The sequence below is a fragment of the Typha angustifolia genome, chromosome 15, assembly GCF_048772165.1.
Source record: "Typha angustifolia cultivar Huaian chromosome 15, ASM4877216v1, whole genome shotgun sequence".
NCBI lineage: Eukaryota > Viridiplantae > Streptophyta > Magnoliopsida > Poales > Typhaceae > Typha > Typha angustifolia.
Genome location: NC_133253.1, coordinates 11,007,438 through 11,026,261, shown reverse-complemented (window position 1 = coordinate 11,026,261; position 18,824 = coordinate 11,007,438). Strand labels below are relative to the sequence as shown.

At 35.0% G+C, this 18,824-nt stretch overlaps 1 protein-coding gene across 4 annotated transcripts; it reads left to right on the top strand.

Annotated features, from left to right (window-relative positions):
* Positions 1–202: 202 nt before the first annotated feature.
* Positions 203–18,567, top strand: LOC140777801 (VIN3-like protein 2). 4 transcript variants are annotated; one of them, XM_073122155.1, is made up of 5 exons: positions 203–340; positions 435–491; positions 7,712–8,357; positions 16,550–16,848; positions 16,934–18,567. In XM_073122155.1, exons 2-5 carry the CDS (start codon positions 473–475, stop codon positions 18,157–18,159), a joined length of 2,190 nt encoding a protein of 729 aa, XP_072978256.1. In that variant the 5' UTR covers positions 203–340; positions 435–472; the 3' UTR covers positions 18,160–18,567. The 4 variants fall into 4 exon arrangements, with proteins under 4 accessions (XP_072978256.1, XP_072978254.1, XP_072978255.1 ...); XM_073122153.1 differs by having other exon boundaries at positions 7,706–8,357; XM_073122154.1 differs by having other exon boundaries at positions 228–491.
* Positions 18,568–18,824: the final 257 nt, after the last annotated feature.

Here is an 18,824-nt window from a genome sequence, read left to right as displayed (position 1 = left end):
TCCTACTTTTCCATTTTTACCCATCTCTTTCTACCTTTTTTTTTTTTTAATCTATTAACACTTGCATAGAAAAGGATGGACCGGGGAAGACATTGTACATTGACATGGATACCCTTTTCCCCTTTCTAAGACCTCCCACCCCATATCATTTTATAAATTAATTTGGCTCGCAGATTTTTTTCTCGTTCGATTGGTTGCGGTCTTTGTACGTGAATAGTTTAATGCCATGGCTCACGCATCACACTAAAACCCCCCATCCCCTCTCTCGCGGTCATAATCTAATCTTAACGCAGAGGAAGAGGCGAAGAGAGACCGAGTCAGCCTTGACTTCTTTTCCTTGGTGCTCGTTTTAATCTTAGTGTGAAGAAGTTCTAAATTGGAGGTGCGGGATTATTGTTTTCTATTTCGGTTTTGATGGGCGTGCGTGGTTGCAGGAGGTAATGTGAAGGGGGAGCAGCTGAGATCTATCGCCATGGATCCTCCTTTCTCTGGTGGGTTCCCTTTTCTCCTTGTTCCATGGTTTTTTTTTTGTCAGGTTTTGGGTTTTTTTATGCGTTTGGGCTCGATCTGGGAAAAATGATGAATTGGGTATGTGGAAAGATTGGATTTTTAATTGGTTTAATGTGATTTTTTTTTTAAATTCTTTTCTTTGTTTTACTCGATTGGTGGCTGTGTTGGATTTCCTGGGTCATGCTCAGTTGCCGATTTGTTTTCTTTTTTTGTGCAATATTCTGTAGAAGAAAAGGAAAGGGATCTGATGCTTGGTTCCTCTCTTGTTTTCCAAAATTCTTTTCGTCTGTTAGTTTCTCTCTTGAATTACTTTTTGCCCAGTTGAATTTGTATGACTAAGAAAATTTGAAGCTTTTATGAAGGCTTACTTGAATTTGCTGCTTTCAATGATCAGTTAGCATAAAGTATTGATGTAGCATCCGCTTACTTGTGTAACGTATTTTGTTAGAGCTCTCAAGTATTGTTCGTCTGACTTCTCTATGCGAATCGGTAATTTACGAAATGGTTATATGTGCAGTCTAATTTTTTTTGTAGAATTACTTGTGGTTGGGTAACTATACATTCTCAACAAACAATATTTGGTCTGTAAATGTAAGGATTCAGAGAACTAGGCATCTAATATAATATAAACTGGACCCAAGTATGCACAACCCAAGATTCCATGAAATTCATCCAGGAACCCTCAGAGATCCACTACGAGCTGCAATCACGCAACCATATGAGGTCGTTCAGACACTTTGACTGTTTGAACAAACAAAGGGAGGTCATGGGTCATGTGCTCATGCCACTCACAGTCCTCAATCAGTAGGCTGCAAACACCAGAAAGTATGAGCACACCTATCTACTCCATCTACTCCAAGTTTAGCTGGTTACATGTATTACCTACATTAGTATAAAAATCTAGATATTCTGATATGCATATTTAGATATGCCAACCTGTACTGATCTACACTTGCAAACACTGTTGTAAATGTCATTGAAATGGTTCTGTGACTGCTGTGAATCTGCATAGCACATATGCATTATGTGGATGCTTAATGCGGGTGCCTATGCATTCCATATCTGGTAATACTTGAACAGATAAACAGATGCAAATCAAGTTGAAAATAAAAAGATATAGAAGATCTTGAAGAGGAATTTGGAAGATAGACACCTCTCTATATAAGGATTCCTTGTGTATGCGTACCAACACTAGTAGCTAAAACAATTTATGTAAATATGTAGTATGACTCAAACAGGTCATATGGGGCCCTTATGAGAGTTACGTTACGCGTAGAAGGCCACCTGTGCAGGCACATAGATCCCATTTGAGAAGAGTTCTTATGTATGATCTAGATCATGTACCAAAGTCAATATGTGCTCATCCTCACAGGAGTAGACCTTAAATATCTGGAGTATCGTCCATGCCAATGGTAGGCAAACTTGCTTAGGACTCATAATGCATAATGCATGTGGATAACAGTGAGTTAAGAAATTTCTCTAGAAAGATGTGGACCTTGTGGCTCTATTGAATAGTAAAATAAGGGAGCTTATCTAGTCTGGCAAAGTTGCTATATTCGACTTGCTACATTTCTTAATGGAGAAAATTATTTGAAAGCTGACTGGATCTGTGACATCTGTCAACTAGATGAGACTTCAACTTGCTAGTTCAGCAACTAAATTGTTGTTGCATATAGCAATATGGAGCTTGCAAGTTCTGTTGGTTGCATGAAACCATTAATTTGTAATGCAGTTATTTATAGGGTAATTTGTCTGCAGCCTTTACTAGTTGTAGTGTGGTATTTCAAGAACATAGCCAAATATCATTCCACTGTAATACAAGATAAACCTTAGGTGAACATTTATCCAAGATTCCCTTGAAGGCTGTGTTCAGCTGTTACAAGTTTTATGATTGCAATAGTGTAGGTTCCATAACAATTTGATGTCGGATCAAAAGGGAGGAGACCATACCTCTCAAAATCTATTGGTATGCATAGACACTGTCAAACATCATATTACATGACAGATTATAATTGTCTAATAGGTTGATTATCTCTACTTGTTTGCATGAATTAAGAAACCCTCCATTATTGTAAAATATAAATGATGTTCATTATCATCATCTTCATCTAATCCAGTTGTATGACATTTTAATTCCAGGCCACTTTGTAATATCCTCCAACATAGAAATATTGTCGATATGCAGCACAAGGAATAAAATTCATATTTTTCCTTTATAAATTGATAATTCATAGTTTGCTCCTTTATCAGTACTGCACATACTACCCAATCCCAATTTCTTATCACTCTTTTCCTCTTTTGTCCATCAATGTGGGAATTTGCACTTTTAAAGTGAGCACTAGCTTTATGAGCTTCGACAATGCTATTCCTAAGATTAAACCCATAAATTGATGATTTTCTTATATCATGTACTCCATTTATTAGAACTATACTTATCTCCTCAAATGAAAGCATTGCACTCACCAATCTCCACCTAGGAAACATGGATACTTCCATAGTTCCATCCTCTCAATGTATCCATATCTAATACTATATCGGGTATGATACTCGGAGGATACTTCTGGATATGCATCAAATACTTCCTTAAAATATCCAATTTAAAAAAAATAAAACTAAGACTGTATATACTTCTTGGATACTTCTAAAGTACTTCATACTTTTATGATTCTAACCAATATAAATCCAAGTGAAGAAGACTATTACCTTTCATTTCTATCATATCTAGAAAGTTTTATACTTTCATTTGTGAACAAAGGAATGATTTACACATTCTAAGATGCCTAATTAAGAAATCATGTTACACTGTCAATTTTTTATGATCTATAAATCAAAATTGCTTGTTTATCATACATCTTATCAAAAAGTATATTATATAATCTATCACGACTCAAAATTGAATTAATTACTGGTCATATACTCCAGTAGACTTGAGATACACGAAACCTTAATATTAACTAATACAATTAAAGAGTAAAGCAAATATTACGTGGAGGTAAAATATCTTAGTGCTTCATATTTTTCTGGCTATGCCGATTGATATCTGAAATATTAATAGAGTTTTATGAGCTAACAATTTTAGCTTAGTGGATGAATCTACCCCAAAGCTAGTGAAACCAAAATATACCAGTTATAAAAACTAAAGGTCAACAATTAATCATGATAACAACATGCTCATAACGTGAATAATAAAACACAATAATGATAATGCAATTTAACAAGATGATAACGTGCTCAATTTCATTAAACTTCTCAATTTCAATAATGCCAAATATCTTATCTTGAGAATTGTGCTCCGTAGATCCACATCAACTAAAAGTTAGCTTGAGAATTTCCTTATAGTTAATCCAGATAGGATTACTAGGAAGTGTCATTACGTAATAAATGCATTTTGTCTTTTCTACTAACTAAAATTAGGGTTATCTTAGGGAGATTTTTGGTATAGCATGAGACTGTTCCCAAATCCCATCAAATTCACCTAAATGGACTATGGGTTGACTAAAAATAGGTTTGTCTTTTAAATTTTAAGATAGACTTGAGTCACCAAAGGTAGATGCACAAAGAATAATATTTAACCTGAGTTTATTCTCAAAATCCTACCTATTTATAACTAATGTTTTGCTCGTTATTTATGTTCAACATATTTGTTTTCTACATGAAGTATAATAATGCATGAAGATTAACATTTCTTGAATTATAATATTGTACGAAGAACATAGCATGAAGATAATCATAATGCATGACGTATAATACTGCACAAAGATAAAACTAGAAAATATCCTCAAGCAAACTGGTCAGTAAAATTCTATTATGAAATATGAGAAAATAAATATATAAATGGATCCACTCACTAGGGGTCCAAATGGAATAGCTCAAGTCAATAGTCCAAGTAAAGATCTCCACTTTAATTGCTCGCTCCCAATTAATCTAATTTTCGAATCTAATTCAGTTTGTATTTTAAGGTGCCTCACTAGTTTCTTCTCCTTTCTTTATTTCTCTTTCTTCTCCATTTTTTCTCTTCTTCCTACTTTGGTCCTTTTCTTCTCTCTCCCTGCTTCTACAGTTCCTGAGAGTACTGTAGTAGCAAACTCCTTTTTTCTCCTGCTTTTACGATACCGTACACACTGTAGCAGAAACCTTTTTAAAAAAAAAAAAGAATCTTCCCTCTTCTTCCTTCCTCCTAACTTTCTTTCTTTCTTTCTTTCTTCTTCTTCTTCTTCTTCCATCAATGGCAGCCGTTGTCACCAGAGTCCGCTGATGCACTGATGCATTCTCTCTCTCATATCTAGGGTTCTTTTTTTCTCTGAATTTTCCCTCTATTTATACATTAAAAAAATAATAAAGTCCTAATAAGATGGGATTCTAATCTCTTTCTTTATTTAAAGATATACCTAATAAATAAAAATGTTAATTTAATTTAATCCAAATCTTAAGGACAAAATTAAGTCTCTCATTATCTAAATAATTATCTCTAATTTATTTATTTTATAAATTTGGGTTGTCACATAATCTACAAGGCCTTTTGTTATGAATGGCAATTCTTTTTATGGATAAATTGAAGGTCTCAGTAATATAAACTATCACATACTACAATAATATATAATTCCTCAATTAAAAAGTGCAAGTACAATTACACTAATATATATGTTCATACATTAGTATATACAAATATGAGCTATATATCCAAAATGTATCTTATCCTTGTTTTTCAAAATTTGTCATATCAGCATATTCATATCGTATTTGTATCCCATATCCATATCCAAGCTTCATAGATCTCCACCACCTCTTGATCCAGATACTTGATGGAAATCTCTTGCACTAGGAGGATTAACAATTTAACATTACTTCTTGCTGAATATGTGGTATCTATTTAATTTGATCGCGTAAGATCTTGTATTAATAGGTTGTGATTATCGAAAAACTGTTTAGATATAATTATCATATGAAGCCTTTTGCATTGATATGAAGAGTTGCTACCTTCTATAGTGGATGTGACCACTCATGCAATAATTAATATTACTGAAGGTACCTCTTGATGTAAATGTGGCTAAACAACCATTAGACCTACAGAAATTGAGGAAAGCAACAATTAATGTGAGGGACTTGGGAGGTGAGGGAGGTGGAGAGGAAAACCAATACAAATTGGAACTTTCTCTTCTCTAGGTTCACAAGATGTTGCATGTGCCTCTAGCTCTACTGGTTCCTCGTCAATCATTGATGATCGTGCTTGATTTGGTGGTGTTGAGATGTGAAATATGAGGCTGGCTAAAAGTTGAAATGAAAGAGAAGGCTCAAATAATTAGTGAATGGCAATTATTAGAATTATACTCTTATCAACTGTATCAGCAGACCTACAACCTGACAGATCGTATCAGCATTCATGGGTCTTCAACTGAAACGAACCAAACTGGGCTTGTAACCTATTGATAAAGGCACTATATATCTAGGACTAGCCAATTTCCTAGTGGCAGGCCTAGTTTCAAACAGTAATGGTTGAAATGATTTGTATCTGCTCAAGTTGGTTGGTTTCAACTTTTGACAATAATTGAAACCATGTTTAAGATGAATGAATAGGTCTCAGGCACGATATTTCAAATTTCTAGATGTAAGTCTCAGACACGATATTCATTGGATAATTTGTGGATACATGTTGGATACTTCCTTCATATATCTGATTCTTTTTAAGATAAAAATAAAGAAAACAAATACCCTTGGTTACTTCTAGGATATATCTCTTAGATACTTTTGACAGTTCAGACAGAAGTCAAATTAGAGGTTTTTAAATAAGTCAAGAGGGTTCTATTTGCAAGAAAGTTGACTCTAGATGTTACTTCACTATGCATGATCTGTGAATTTGTAGGCAGTCAACATTAGGATTTCATGCCACAAATGATAAACTAGTAATTCATAGACCATTGTTCTTTCCTCTTAATATAAGTGCCCAAAATTTGTTATAAATGATCAACAATTCATAACAGTTTCTTCCGAATTGCTCATAGTTTGTCATCTCAACTAAAAGATAACTGTATAAATAACTATTAGTCACCTATGTGCTAACTTACTGCCGCAACAATCATGTTAGTACTTAGTAGAAGCAGTAGCCTAAGAAATCTACTAATAATTTCCAAGTTTCAACTCACTATAAGAATTTTCAAATTGTATAGTATGGAAAAATCCCAAAGTAGAGAAAAATTGAAAGATAAATGTTTGCGAATAAGGTGTAGTTCTTCACCAAAGTAGAGAAATGTTACAAACATAGTCCTTTAACCTTGGCTTACAACATTTAAACAACTTATAGAGCCATCAAATTAAGCACTTTAATTTTGTTCATCATTGTGCAGCAGATGTCATGCACATTAGTTGGTGCAGTAATTCACTAAATGATTAGAAGCTAAATAAGGGGAGAAAGAGGAGGTAAAACTTAACTTGAGGATGAGAGAGTAGTAATGTGAGAATAGATGAGAAGAGAAAAGGCAAAAGTAAGGTTTCATCAATTACACACTAAAGGCAATTATGGAATATAGAAAAGTTAGGTTAAGTTGGAAATAGATTCTTGTGAAATTTGACCCCAATTAATCCAATTCTGTTATGCATAGTGAAATCCTTCAAAATCATCCGAAGTTTACCGAATTCCTTTGGTTGGGACATTCCAAACATAGGATTTCCAACTCAAATACTGTAATTTGAGGTTTCCAAACAGTGTTAGTATATATTATGACAAGTTATATTAATAAAATTAACCCTGGTAAATTGTAATAATCTTAGTTCAATATAGGACAAGCATACACAATATATTTTTTGTTTGCAGTACATCTACACACACACCTGGCATATCCTTGTTTCTTAAGATTTTCTTTTTATCAAACCACACTAGATGAGCTATGTAATTGTGCATGCATCAGTAATGCTATGAAGCATGGATAGAGATTTGAGGAACAATTTGGTCTGTAGGCTTTAGTATGATATCTGTGCATCACTAAGTTGCTTATAGAGTATACTTGACCTAGTAACTTGTCCCTTGATTGTTTTGTGCTGCTTGTCTTTTATTATATGATTGGCTCTGGCAATGTCTCACACAGATTGTTATTATTAGTTTTGCTCTGATTTCTTTGTTACAAATTGACATCATAAGTCTTAACATGTATGTTTCTCATTCATTATGCTACTTAGTCTTCTAACTTAATGCGATCTTAAGCCCCAGGATTTGTACTTGATCCATCTAAATGCCGCAAGCTGAGCATTGAAGAAAAGAGAGAGCTTGTTCACGAATTGTCAAAATGGCCAGAAAGTGCCCCTGAAAAGCTGCAGACATGGAGCCGCAGGGACCTTCTAGAGATTCTATGTGCTGAGATGGGAAAGGAAAGGAAGTACACTGGATTAACAAAGCAGAGAATGATAGAATATCTTTTCAGAGTTGTGTCTGAGAAAAAATCAGAACATGTGGAAGACACTCCGGACCTGCTCACAGCTAATCCCCAAACCCCTTCCAAAAGACCAAGAAAGAATGAACACCCATCCCGTCTACCGATTGTGACAAATAATCTCCTAGGCAATGATGCACGGCACTGCCAAAATTTAGCTTGCAGGGCTACTCTGAACCTATCAGATTCATTTTGCAAACGTTGCTCATGTTGTATCTGCCACAAGTATGATGACAATAAGGACCCTAGCCTGTGGCTGTTTTGTAGTTCGGATGCTCCATCTCAAAGTGATTCATGTGGCCTATCGTGCCATCTGGAGTGTGCTCTTAAGCATGAAAAAGCTGGCATTGTGAAGAATGGGCAGACAATGAGGCTGGATGGGAGCTATTATTGCATATATTGTGGAAAAGAGAATGACTTACTTGGGTAATTTCATTCACACAGGCCTTTAATTCACATAAATTGCATGTTTGGTTATTAACAAATTGGCTGCTGCTTATGGATTCCAGCATGTCTCTTTTACATGGTTAATTTAGTTTTGCTCCTTCGTTTGTTGTTTAGCATGGTACATCTTATATTTAGCATTCTGATGGATCTTTTATTTTCTTCATAGTGATATGATCTACTTTGTACTTAAAAACATGGATTAAAAAATCGGCCAATTCCTGACCCAAGCCTGATACCAGTCAGTTGGCTGGTATTGGACGGATATTTGTCATATCAGCCGATACTCGATCCAGGTTGGGATCGATCAATTTTAATGTCCCCGATAAAACCTAAATAGAGAGAGAGAGAGAGGCTCATGAAAGTGGAGAGGATCTTCTTCTTACTCATTTTCTCTTCTGCTTCTACTTCTCTTCTTTTTTCTCCTTTCTTTCTCTCACTTTCTATGTTGGGAACCTAAGACTAGTGAGTGACTGAGTGGATGCATGTTAGCTTTCATGCTCTCACTCCCTGCTGGAGCACCTTCAAGTGTCTCCATATATATATATATATATAGAAAAAAAGAAAGAGAAAAAAGAAAGAAGAGCAAAATAATATAAGAGCATCTGAATAGGGCTAGAGGATATTTAAATGTTGCAAAATTAAAAGGCATTCGAGCCTATGACAAATGGGAAAGGATTGAGATCAACATTTGAGATGTCTTTGCATGACATTTAAATGGCTTTTGGTGTTTGAACGAGTGCCATGAAATCAGTTAATCCAACATCTTTTATTGGCTGAAAAGTTGCGAATTCATTATGGTCGACGGTCGTATATAGTACGACCATATGCTCTACGATTCTTCCAATCTAGAGGTAGAGAGCACCTTGGAGATTGCAGACAATCAGCCTTTTTTATTTCTCCTTACAATCAAAATTACTAATTTAATCTTTGTTGCTGATATTTGGTGTTGGTAGTTAGTCCCCAAGTATTTTGGAGGTTCAGTCTTTAGAAACTTGATATGTAAATACATTGTACCTTGGAAATGGAATTTCTATGAGTCCATCTGCATCATAGGTGGTGAAATTACTATATTAAAGGAAGTTATAAGCACTTTGCTCTTCCAAACCAAAAATTGATTCTTCTCTACTTCGATATTTCCCCAACAGGATCAAATCGATCAATTTGCTGCCTAATCTATTGCAGGATCTATTTCGAAACTTCAGCAAATATATTCTAGATTCTGTTAGGTAGAGAAAGTAGGAAAAGGTAGAAGAAAAGCAAAAGAAGAGGAAGGAAGAAACTTAGATGGGAGAGGGCATAGAAAAGTGACAACATATGATTAGAAATTCATCTTCAGGACATGGGGTTTGCTTATAGTATCTATGCAAAACTTTGGTAATAGGCAAGTTAGCTGGTATTCTACATGGGACCAGTTAGTTGGTGCTTTTACATTTCAATTAGTTGCCACATATGAAATGACAAGGTGCGAAGCATTGACATGGATATGGGCTATAGATATAGCAATATTATATTTCCTGATTTTGTTGCTATGAAGTATTAACATATCTGTGCTATGTGTTACACTTAGGAACTCAGTATATGGTGGCACTATTTTGTACTGATGGTAAATAAATGAGAGTTTACAGAGGGAAAACAAAAATTCATATTTCTGCAAATAAATATGAGAGCGTATTTTGGCAAGTTTCATGGGGATGATGCAGTCTGGATGCCATTTTGAAAGCAAGCTTTATATGACCAGGCTGACTGATATAAGCCATTTATATATCCATGTGGGTATGAATATGATTTACCATGGTATAGATTGATGGCTTAGACAGACCAATATTAGTTTGTTTCCTGTGGAAATCATTTGTAGCAACCGATTTCTTAAAACAGATTATCATGATGATAATACATTGAAATAAATGATCTTCCTTCAGATGGCATCCATATGAATATTGTACAATTTAAATAGAAAAAGACTGACTAATGATTTTATCCTATGAGGCAACAAAAATGTTGTCTACCGTTTTCTCAATGTTGAGAAAGCCCCACTAGAAAATCAATTAACTTCTGCAAATGTCTATCAGCTAAAGAACCTTTAGAGATATTTGAATTGTTCCTGAAAACAAATATGTGCAAGAGAATGGCTTGATATAAAATGTATATGTATATTGTCATGTAGAGATAGCTTCCACAAATTCCTTAGACAAAAAAAGATCTTTGATGGAGAAAGATAACTTTTAGTAGAGAAGGGTGATGTAGGGAATGTGGAGTAATCTCCATACCATAGTTTTTAGTTTTGGCCAATTTTGGTCCTAGCTGGTTTCAGCTGGGGTATAAACTATTTCGGCTGATACCCAATCTGGGTCGGATCCCACCCCTCCTCCTGCCTCTCTTTCTCTCTTTTCTCTCTTTTTCTTTTTTTCTTTCTCTTCTTTCTTACTTCTTTCACCGGCGATCGAGTAGATCTCTAGCGATTTCGACCTTTGGCGACATTCTCGGTCGAATGTCTGATGACCTCGACCTCCGGCAACCTCGGATGAGTTTTTTTTTTTTTCAGTTTTTAATTTCTCTCTTTCCCTCTCTCTTTCTTTTCCTGCATCAAGTAAATTCGACGACCTCTATTGTTACTATTGCGGTGAAGAAGTAAAGAAAAAAATAGGATTCTTGTCTATGTGAGTAATTTTTTAGTAAGTTTTGGATTTTGAGAGGGGGAAGGGGGAGAGAGAGCTCGATATTCATCAAAATTTCTCTTTTTCCTCACTTCTTCCACCGGCGACCGAGTAGATCTTTGACGATTTCGACCTTCGGTGACATTCTTCGACGAATTTCTAACGATCTCGACCTCCAGGGACCTCAGATGAGTTTTGTTTTTAATTTTTTTTAGTTTTTAATTCCTCTCATTCTCTCTCTCTTTCTCTTCTTGCATCGAGTAGATCTGACGACCTCTATTGACTGCGGTGAAGAAGTAAAGAAAAAAATAGGATTCTTGTCTATGTAAGTAATTTTTAGTAAGTTTTAGATTTTGAGAGAGGCAGGGGAGAGAGAGAGATTGATATTCATCAAAATTTTGAATTTTAAGTAGGTTAATACATTTTTTAAGTCTTTAGGCTTCATATGTGAGTAATTTTTATTTTCTTATTTTCCTCTCATTTTTTCTAAATTTTTAGATAATTTTCTATATTTTTAAATAATATTTATAATTTTATGTAATTAAAAAATAATTCAATTCGATACAAGATACGAATCGTTTTTCCAGACGGCCGATACTGATCCCAATCTTGATACTGAGAACCTTGCTCCATGTCTATTTATTCAGTTATGATTACTAGATCCTATCTGATCTGTTAATTCTAGTGGATACCATATCAAAGACATTGGCTCTTGTATTAGAAAAACAGCTTGATCTCAAAATATTGAGAAGTTTTTTACTTTTATTGATGAATAAATTGAATTTAATCGGCCATAGACCTGTAAAATTATATGTAGGTAACACATAACTCAAAACCCTAATTTGACAAAAAGACTATCTTTCAAAACTAGAAAGTTCCGATTTAGACTCATAATTAATTTGAACCAAACAAAACAAAACAAATATGTTTGAAGACCTAAAAGATGGAATTTGCCCAAAAAATGACATACATCATTATGGCCTAGGCTTGTGATGACTTTCATTCTCTTCCATGAGCCTACCCCTTTGTTCAATTCTGAGTAGGTTGGCATTATGATCTTTTCCCTAGTCAAATATAAATGCCAGTACTAACGTGACCACTGACACCTAATCCTTCTCAAACACGGATGCCCATCATTAGAAGGACATCCAAATGCACAAGTCTCTTCGAAATATATATTGTTTGACAGGCAAGATATTCACAATAATAGCACTATTATTGGCAAATATGCTTTCATGACTCAATCATGATAGTGACATGCTTAGTGGCAAACCTTACTATCAATCTAGACAATGCCCTCTAGAAAGATATTTTGATAAAGGTGAGAAGGTCTAGAATAGCCAAATAAACTTTCTTGTAGCTATTTACCATCGGAGTATAATTGTCTGGTTGATTTAAAGAAAATTTCCAAAATGAATATAACAGGAAGGAAGAAAGAAGAACAAAATCTTCATTTTATTGTACTACTGCTTAATAAAGAAAAGGTATTATCAAGTTGTAAAGTTCAGGTCTTGCCAAAGAAAGTGCGTCTTCTTATAAATCCATGTTATGTCATTATTAGGATGACTTCTTGTATTAATTATAATTTTGACATTCTGTTAGACAAGCCATCTTATTCACCTTTTTCGTCTCATACATCAAGAATCGAGCATTTGCACTATCTCATTTAGATGTGCATTTCATTCACCATTCTTTAGTCACCATATTCTATTGTTTTCATTAATACTTGCTTTCTTACCTCTTCTCCTATAAGCTATGTTATGTCAGTTTATTGCCACATGATATCAATTAGTATTTGAACTTTTGAGTTCACAACTTTGAGTCATGGCAACAAATACCGTTTCATGTCCTTATGCTTCAAGCCTTCAACAATCAATATTAGGTGAAGAAAGTATCCACCAAAAAGATTGAATATTTTCTTTCCATGGTTTTTTTGTTTATTGTTTTTCATTTCCACAAGTTGGCATACCACCGTGTATATTTTGAACAAAGTAAAGATAGATTGATGACAAAAATATTTTCTTCGATTTATTGTTCTTTTATGATACTTTTATGTAATAGCCCAAACAAATCAATCATGAAGTCACCATTGTGACTCATTACTTCCAGTTCATATTATTGTAACTACGGGTTGTCCATGTTGTCTTTTATTTGGCAGGCTGGGATGTATATGTTTTGTGAACATTTTGATGCCAATGTAATGCTGGGGCTTATTATGATTTGCATGATAAAAGTAAATTCTTCAAGCAGTGTAATCAACAATTTTCTTACTCAACACTTGGATCCAATTAGTTGGAAAAGGATGGGAATTGAGATATCTCATTGGAAACTATGACCGATATGATATCATGTAATAGTCGTATTTTACATGCTTAATTATTAGCTCAGGTATTTTTCCTAATTTTCTTTAGTTGAGTGGTGGTATCAGTCTATCGCATATTAAAATGGTAGTGAGGCTGAGTTATAATATGACTTTCATGATCCCAGTAGATTCTTATAGTACTGGACTTTGATTTTCTGATCATCAGAAACACATTAAATTATTTACATTTTATGCTGGATATGATTGAGACATCTCACTTGCATCTAAGACCCACGTGATATCATAAATAGCCATATCCACATGCCTAATCATGTAATTAGAATTTTTTTCCTATTTTGTTCATAATTCAAGGGATGGCATCACTATATTGGAAAATATATGAAGTTGTATACTTCATGTTTCTTCCATCTAATATCTACGGAAGAAAGCATAATTCAGCTCTTATAAATTTAGTGGTCAATGCCATAGAATGTGGTTGAAACGAGAAGAATTTATAGTTTATTGCCACACGATTTCTTTCTTGTCCTGGTGGAAGAAGCTTCTTACTGGAGTCTGGACTAACTTTGCATTCATTGAATGCTTTTGTTTGTCCCGACGTGTAGGCCTTATTTATTTTTCTGTTCCCAGATAATCTAGCATGCTTCCAATACAACGAATCTAGTAAGTTAGGCATTACTTTATCAGATACACTTACCAATGCTGGGAGTATGAAGGGTGACGACATGTTCCAGATTAGAGAATTGATATTTGGTCTTTAGGTGTTCTAACTAGGATTAAATTTTTTGGATTTTTTTTTTCTGTCATTTATTTCAGGTGTTTAATATATTTTCGTAGCTTTTTCATATTTGAATTCCTTTTAGACTCAATCTGAAGCCTTTTGGTTAGAATTTATTGGTACCTATATCGGTAATATTTTTGATCTAATCCAACTAGGAATTTGAGTTTGATTAGGGTTTCTTATCTACCCTTTATTAGAAAAACGAGATGGTCTTTTGTGAGAATGGCTATGGTTTTATTGCAAAGAAATAAAGGAAAATAGATGTTATCTTTCTTCTTTCTTGTGAAGCGTAGATCGCTGTAATGCCAAACCCTCCGGGGTGTCAAGCCCTACTTGAGTGATTTCAGCTTATCTTTCTTTATTGTAATACCTTCTTTTTCTCATGTATTCTCTCATCTCTTTTTTCTTTTCTTTCAAATTCTTCTCTATTTCTTTTTTTTTTTCTTTCACAGAAGAAAACCAGGAAACAACTTTTTGGGGTTTGGTATTAGAGCAGCTTCTTACTGTCGGGCACTTTAGCAACCTTACCGCCTACGTTTGTAACAATCATACAAAAACAATTTTTTTAATTCTCTTTTCTCTCTCCCTTTTGTTTTTTGCTCTATATGCTGCTTTAACTGTTAAAATCCATATCTTTCTTTATCTTGATATTTTTCATGGAATCCATCTCTCACGATATTCATCCTAGACCAGTTTGGTATTAGAGATACCTGTCTTTCATCACATACTGTTCTGGGTTAGCCTGTGTCTTGGCATAAATCCTAGAGGTCTACAAAGCCTCGTCCTCTCTCTTCCTCATTATAGGATATGCATAAGTGGCAACCTCTAGTATTGCTTAACTGCTTTTAAAGATACATCTTGCTTAACTAACAATATATTTTTGAGATATTCCAGTATCATCTGATACAACTTGGAGAATCCTCTTTAATTTGCAATTTCAAAATGTTCAATCACTAGGTAACATTGCTAGCATCTCTTTGGCTCATTTCTGCACAATCTAACATTTAATCACTCGGAAGCATGCAAACTTCAACAGAAAAACAACAATTCCTACTTTTTTTTAATTCCTATGATCCTTAGATATGCATACTCCAATAGACTATATAACATGTGAAAATATATGGACAAGTTTGAGGACATTGTAAAATACTGTATTGCATAATTTCTATTTTTCCGTCATCTGAAGAGTAGAAGATATTTTGAATAAGCCAATAAAATTGATACGAACCGGCTTGATTCGATTCGTAAAAATTTCCAGACAAATTCGATGATGGAACTTTCAAGGGTGATTCTGTCAAATCCACCCATTGGATTCTCTTGCAATTTGGATATATTGTTACCTTTAAAGAAAGCTTTCCAATGAATACAAGATATCAAGGTTTGGCTACTTAGATTTTGAGATATAGATTAAACGGTAGCCAAAGGTCGGAGATATGTCTGGACAGTAATATGAATTGAAGGATAATGGAGAGGAAGAGAAGATGAGGGAGAGGAAGCTGACCTTTAGGGACAAGGGTGGTGCGGCGGACGAGAAAGATGAGAAGCAAGACGAGACCTTTTCGACAAGAGATGTGGCGGTAGTTGACAAGAGAGAGGAGGGAGATGTTGAGGCTGATAGTAAGTTGAAAGGGAGAGAGTAGGGGACGGCAAGGACAAAAGCCAATTAATCCTTGATAAATACATAACTCAATTAGGATTGCACTCTACATATATAGAGAGGTTAACTCTAAATTGACTCGAACTATAAGTTGCTTTAAAAACTTATATGACTTAACTAGGATTTACCTTAAGGAGTTATATAATTTAATTAGGATTTACCTTAAAGGCTTACATAACTTAATTAGGACTTGTCATAAAGGCTTACATGACTTTACCAAACTTGTCTTTTTATCTTCCTTTGATTAATTTTCTGTTTCGTTGCAGATATAATCCGAATATGAAGACACATTTAATACGAGAGTTTTAGAGCACGACGTCCCCAGTTGTATCCAACTAGTTTTATAATATTTGGACGTCCGATGAATATCTTTTGAATATTTTTTCAAAATTGTACAGAACTGGATTTAGCTAATTAAACAAATTCTTACTAGGATTCTAACTAAGTTACATAAGCAAGTTGAAATAGTCCGGTTCACATAAAAAATATCTAAACTATTAACAAACTTACATGCCCTCAACCCTTAGGATTGTAGATGAGAGCAATGGTTGCATCATGCCTTCTTTCAATTCATCATCAGACTGACAGGATATTTCAATCATGATTGACCGCAGCAAATTTCTTGGCTGTTGTGATTTTTTCATTATATCTTGGCTTTAGTTTTACTAGTTTAGTGACAGATAAAAGTTGTGCTTCAATTTAGTTCAAAATTTGTAACTCAAAATTTTCCTCAAGAACAATTATTTTCTTTGCTCGCAGATGCTGGAAAAAGCAGCTTATGGTAGCTAAAGATGCTCGACGAGTAGATGTACTGTCTTACCGGATTTCTCTTAGCCATAAGCTCCTCAGATTAACAGAAAAATACCAAAGTTTGCATGATATTGTGGACACAGCAGTAAAGAAGCTGGAGGCCGAGGTTGGCCCTATAACTGGTATTCCGAATATGGCTCGTGGGATTGTAAACAGACTTTCTGTTGGTACTGAGGTTCAAAAGTTGTGTGCACGTGCACTGGAATCACTGGAATCCATGCTTTCGAGTGCCTCATCAGCTGTTCAGAGTAAGGGTTTCTATGAATTGGGCATGCTATGGCTCCTTTTCACTTTCCATTGTTAATCGCTTTCTGAGTATATATGTTTTTGCAGAACCCAGCTTAACAAAATCAAGTTTTATCAAATTTGAAGATGTCTTGCCAACATCAGTTACCTTGGTGTTGGGTTCAGAGGATTGTGCAACAATATCTCAAGATCTGGCTGGTTTTAACTTGTGGCATCGAAAAACTGATGTAGCCGACTATTCCCTGCAACCAACTTGTACTCTAATTAATTCAGAGAGAAGATTTATAGTAAGAGAACTTGCTCCAGCAACAAATTACTTGTTCAAGGTAGTCGCCTTTAGCAACATTAAGGAATTAGGTACATGGGAAGTTGGAGTTACGACTGAAGCCATTTTGAAGGATGACTCAATGGGCCTTGCACCAGGAGAAACTAGAAATTGTGGAAGCCCAAAAGCAAACAGTAATGGACTGTCTAACCCTTCATCTGATGGAGATGAATCAAATAACAACAGGACTGCATATACTGATCTCAATAAGTCACCAGAAAGTTATTTTGAATGTTGTGAAAACCCTGAAATTCCTGAATCAGAGAAAACATCTGGTCACCTTTGTAAAGATAAAAATAACTCACAGAATGCCAATATTGGCAGCACAAGTGAAACAGAATGTACTGAGCAGGAGGAAACACCAGGGTTATCTGGGTCATCTTTGGATGAGGAGCCAAACTCAATGATTCATTCGGGTTCCCAGAGAGATTCCACGAACTCTATGGAGCACAATCAGGCATTGGACATCCCAAGGTCAGAGGGTGTATCTAATGCACGTACTGGAGATGAGATGGTTATTGAATGCCCTGATTCAACTCAGCAGATCGCACCATGCGGGCCAGAAAATGGCAAGGAAGATTCAGGAAGGAGTTCAAAGTTGAAACCAGGCAGTAATGTGCATGAGAACAGCCCAACAAAGCCTGGAAGGGAACCTGGGAGCTCATCAAAGAAAAGATTCTTAGGAAAATGTGAGGAAATATGTAATAAAGATGGATCTTTAGAAGGAGATTATGAGTATTGTGTTAAGATGATCAGATGGCTCGAGTGCGAGGGACACATTGAGACCAATTTTAGAGTAAAATTTTTGACTTGGTTTAGCTTGCGAGCAACTCCACAGGAGAGAAGGGTTGTCAGTGTTTATGTTGACACTCTGATTGACGATCCTGCGAGTCTTGCTGGACAGCTTGTGGACACCTTCTCAGAAGCAATCTGCAGCAAGAGGCCTCCACCAGTTCCAACAGGCTTCTGTGGGAAACTTTGGCATTAAGACATTGGGAGTTCTTATTTCTGGGTAAAGTATGGCCCCAATTCTTTGGATGCAGATAGTTGCATTGATTCTTCATTAGAATATCATTAATGTATCAGTATTTTAGGTTAAACACAGTAGTTTATTGGCACAATAACTGTTGATGTTGATGTTGATGTTGATAACAGTTAATTTCTTTTACTGGGATTCTCATTTTCTTTTTCTTTCTTTTCGGTAGCTTTTGTTTCTGTTTCTCTTTCCTCTGCCCTTATGTTCAATAGAATATCAGGCACTTTTGGATTTTAAGATGTCCCAGAAGAGACAATGAATATGTTTCTCTTAGTTATCCTTTTACCTTTCTTGTCTCTTATTGTATTGCGGACAACTCAACCATTAAAGTGAAAATGGAAGATGATTTCATAGCGCCAATTATAGTTTGTTATATAGTTAATTCTACAGTGTGGTGTTACTAATGCTGGATAGGATAATTCAGTACATGGTTGCTGGGTGGTTGTACCATCAATTATAGTTTGTTATATAGTAAATTCTACAGTATGGTTGCACTATAATTGTATAATTTAGTACATGGTTGCAGGGTATTTGAGAATTACGATGTAGCTTATTTGTCTTTCTAGATATATGAGCTCATATATCTTAATAGAGTTGAATACTTGCATTAGGTATGG

Coding starts and splice junctions, on each gene's coding strand:
- LOC140777801 (XM_073122153.1), top strand. Junction 8,358..16,549: donor AAAGAGAATGACTTACTTGG/GTAATTTCATTC, acceptor CTTTGCTCGCAG/ATGCTGGAAAAAGCAGCTTA. Junction 16,849..16,933: donor TGCCTCATCAGCTGTTCAGA/GTAAGGGTTTCT, acceptor ATGTTTTTGCAG/AACCCAGCTTAACAAAATCA.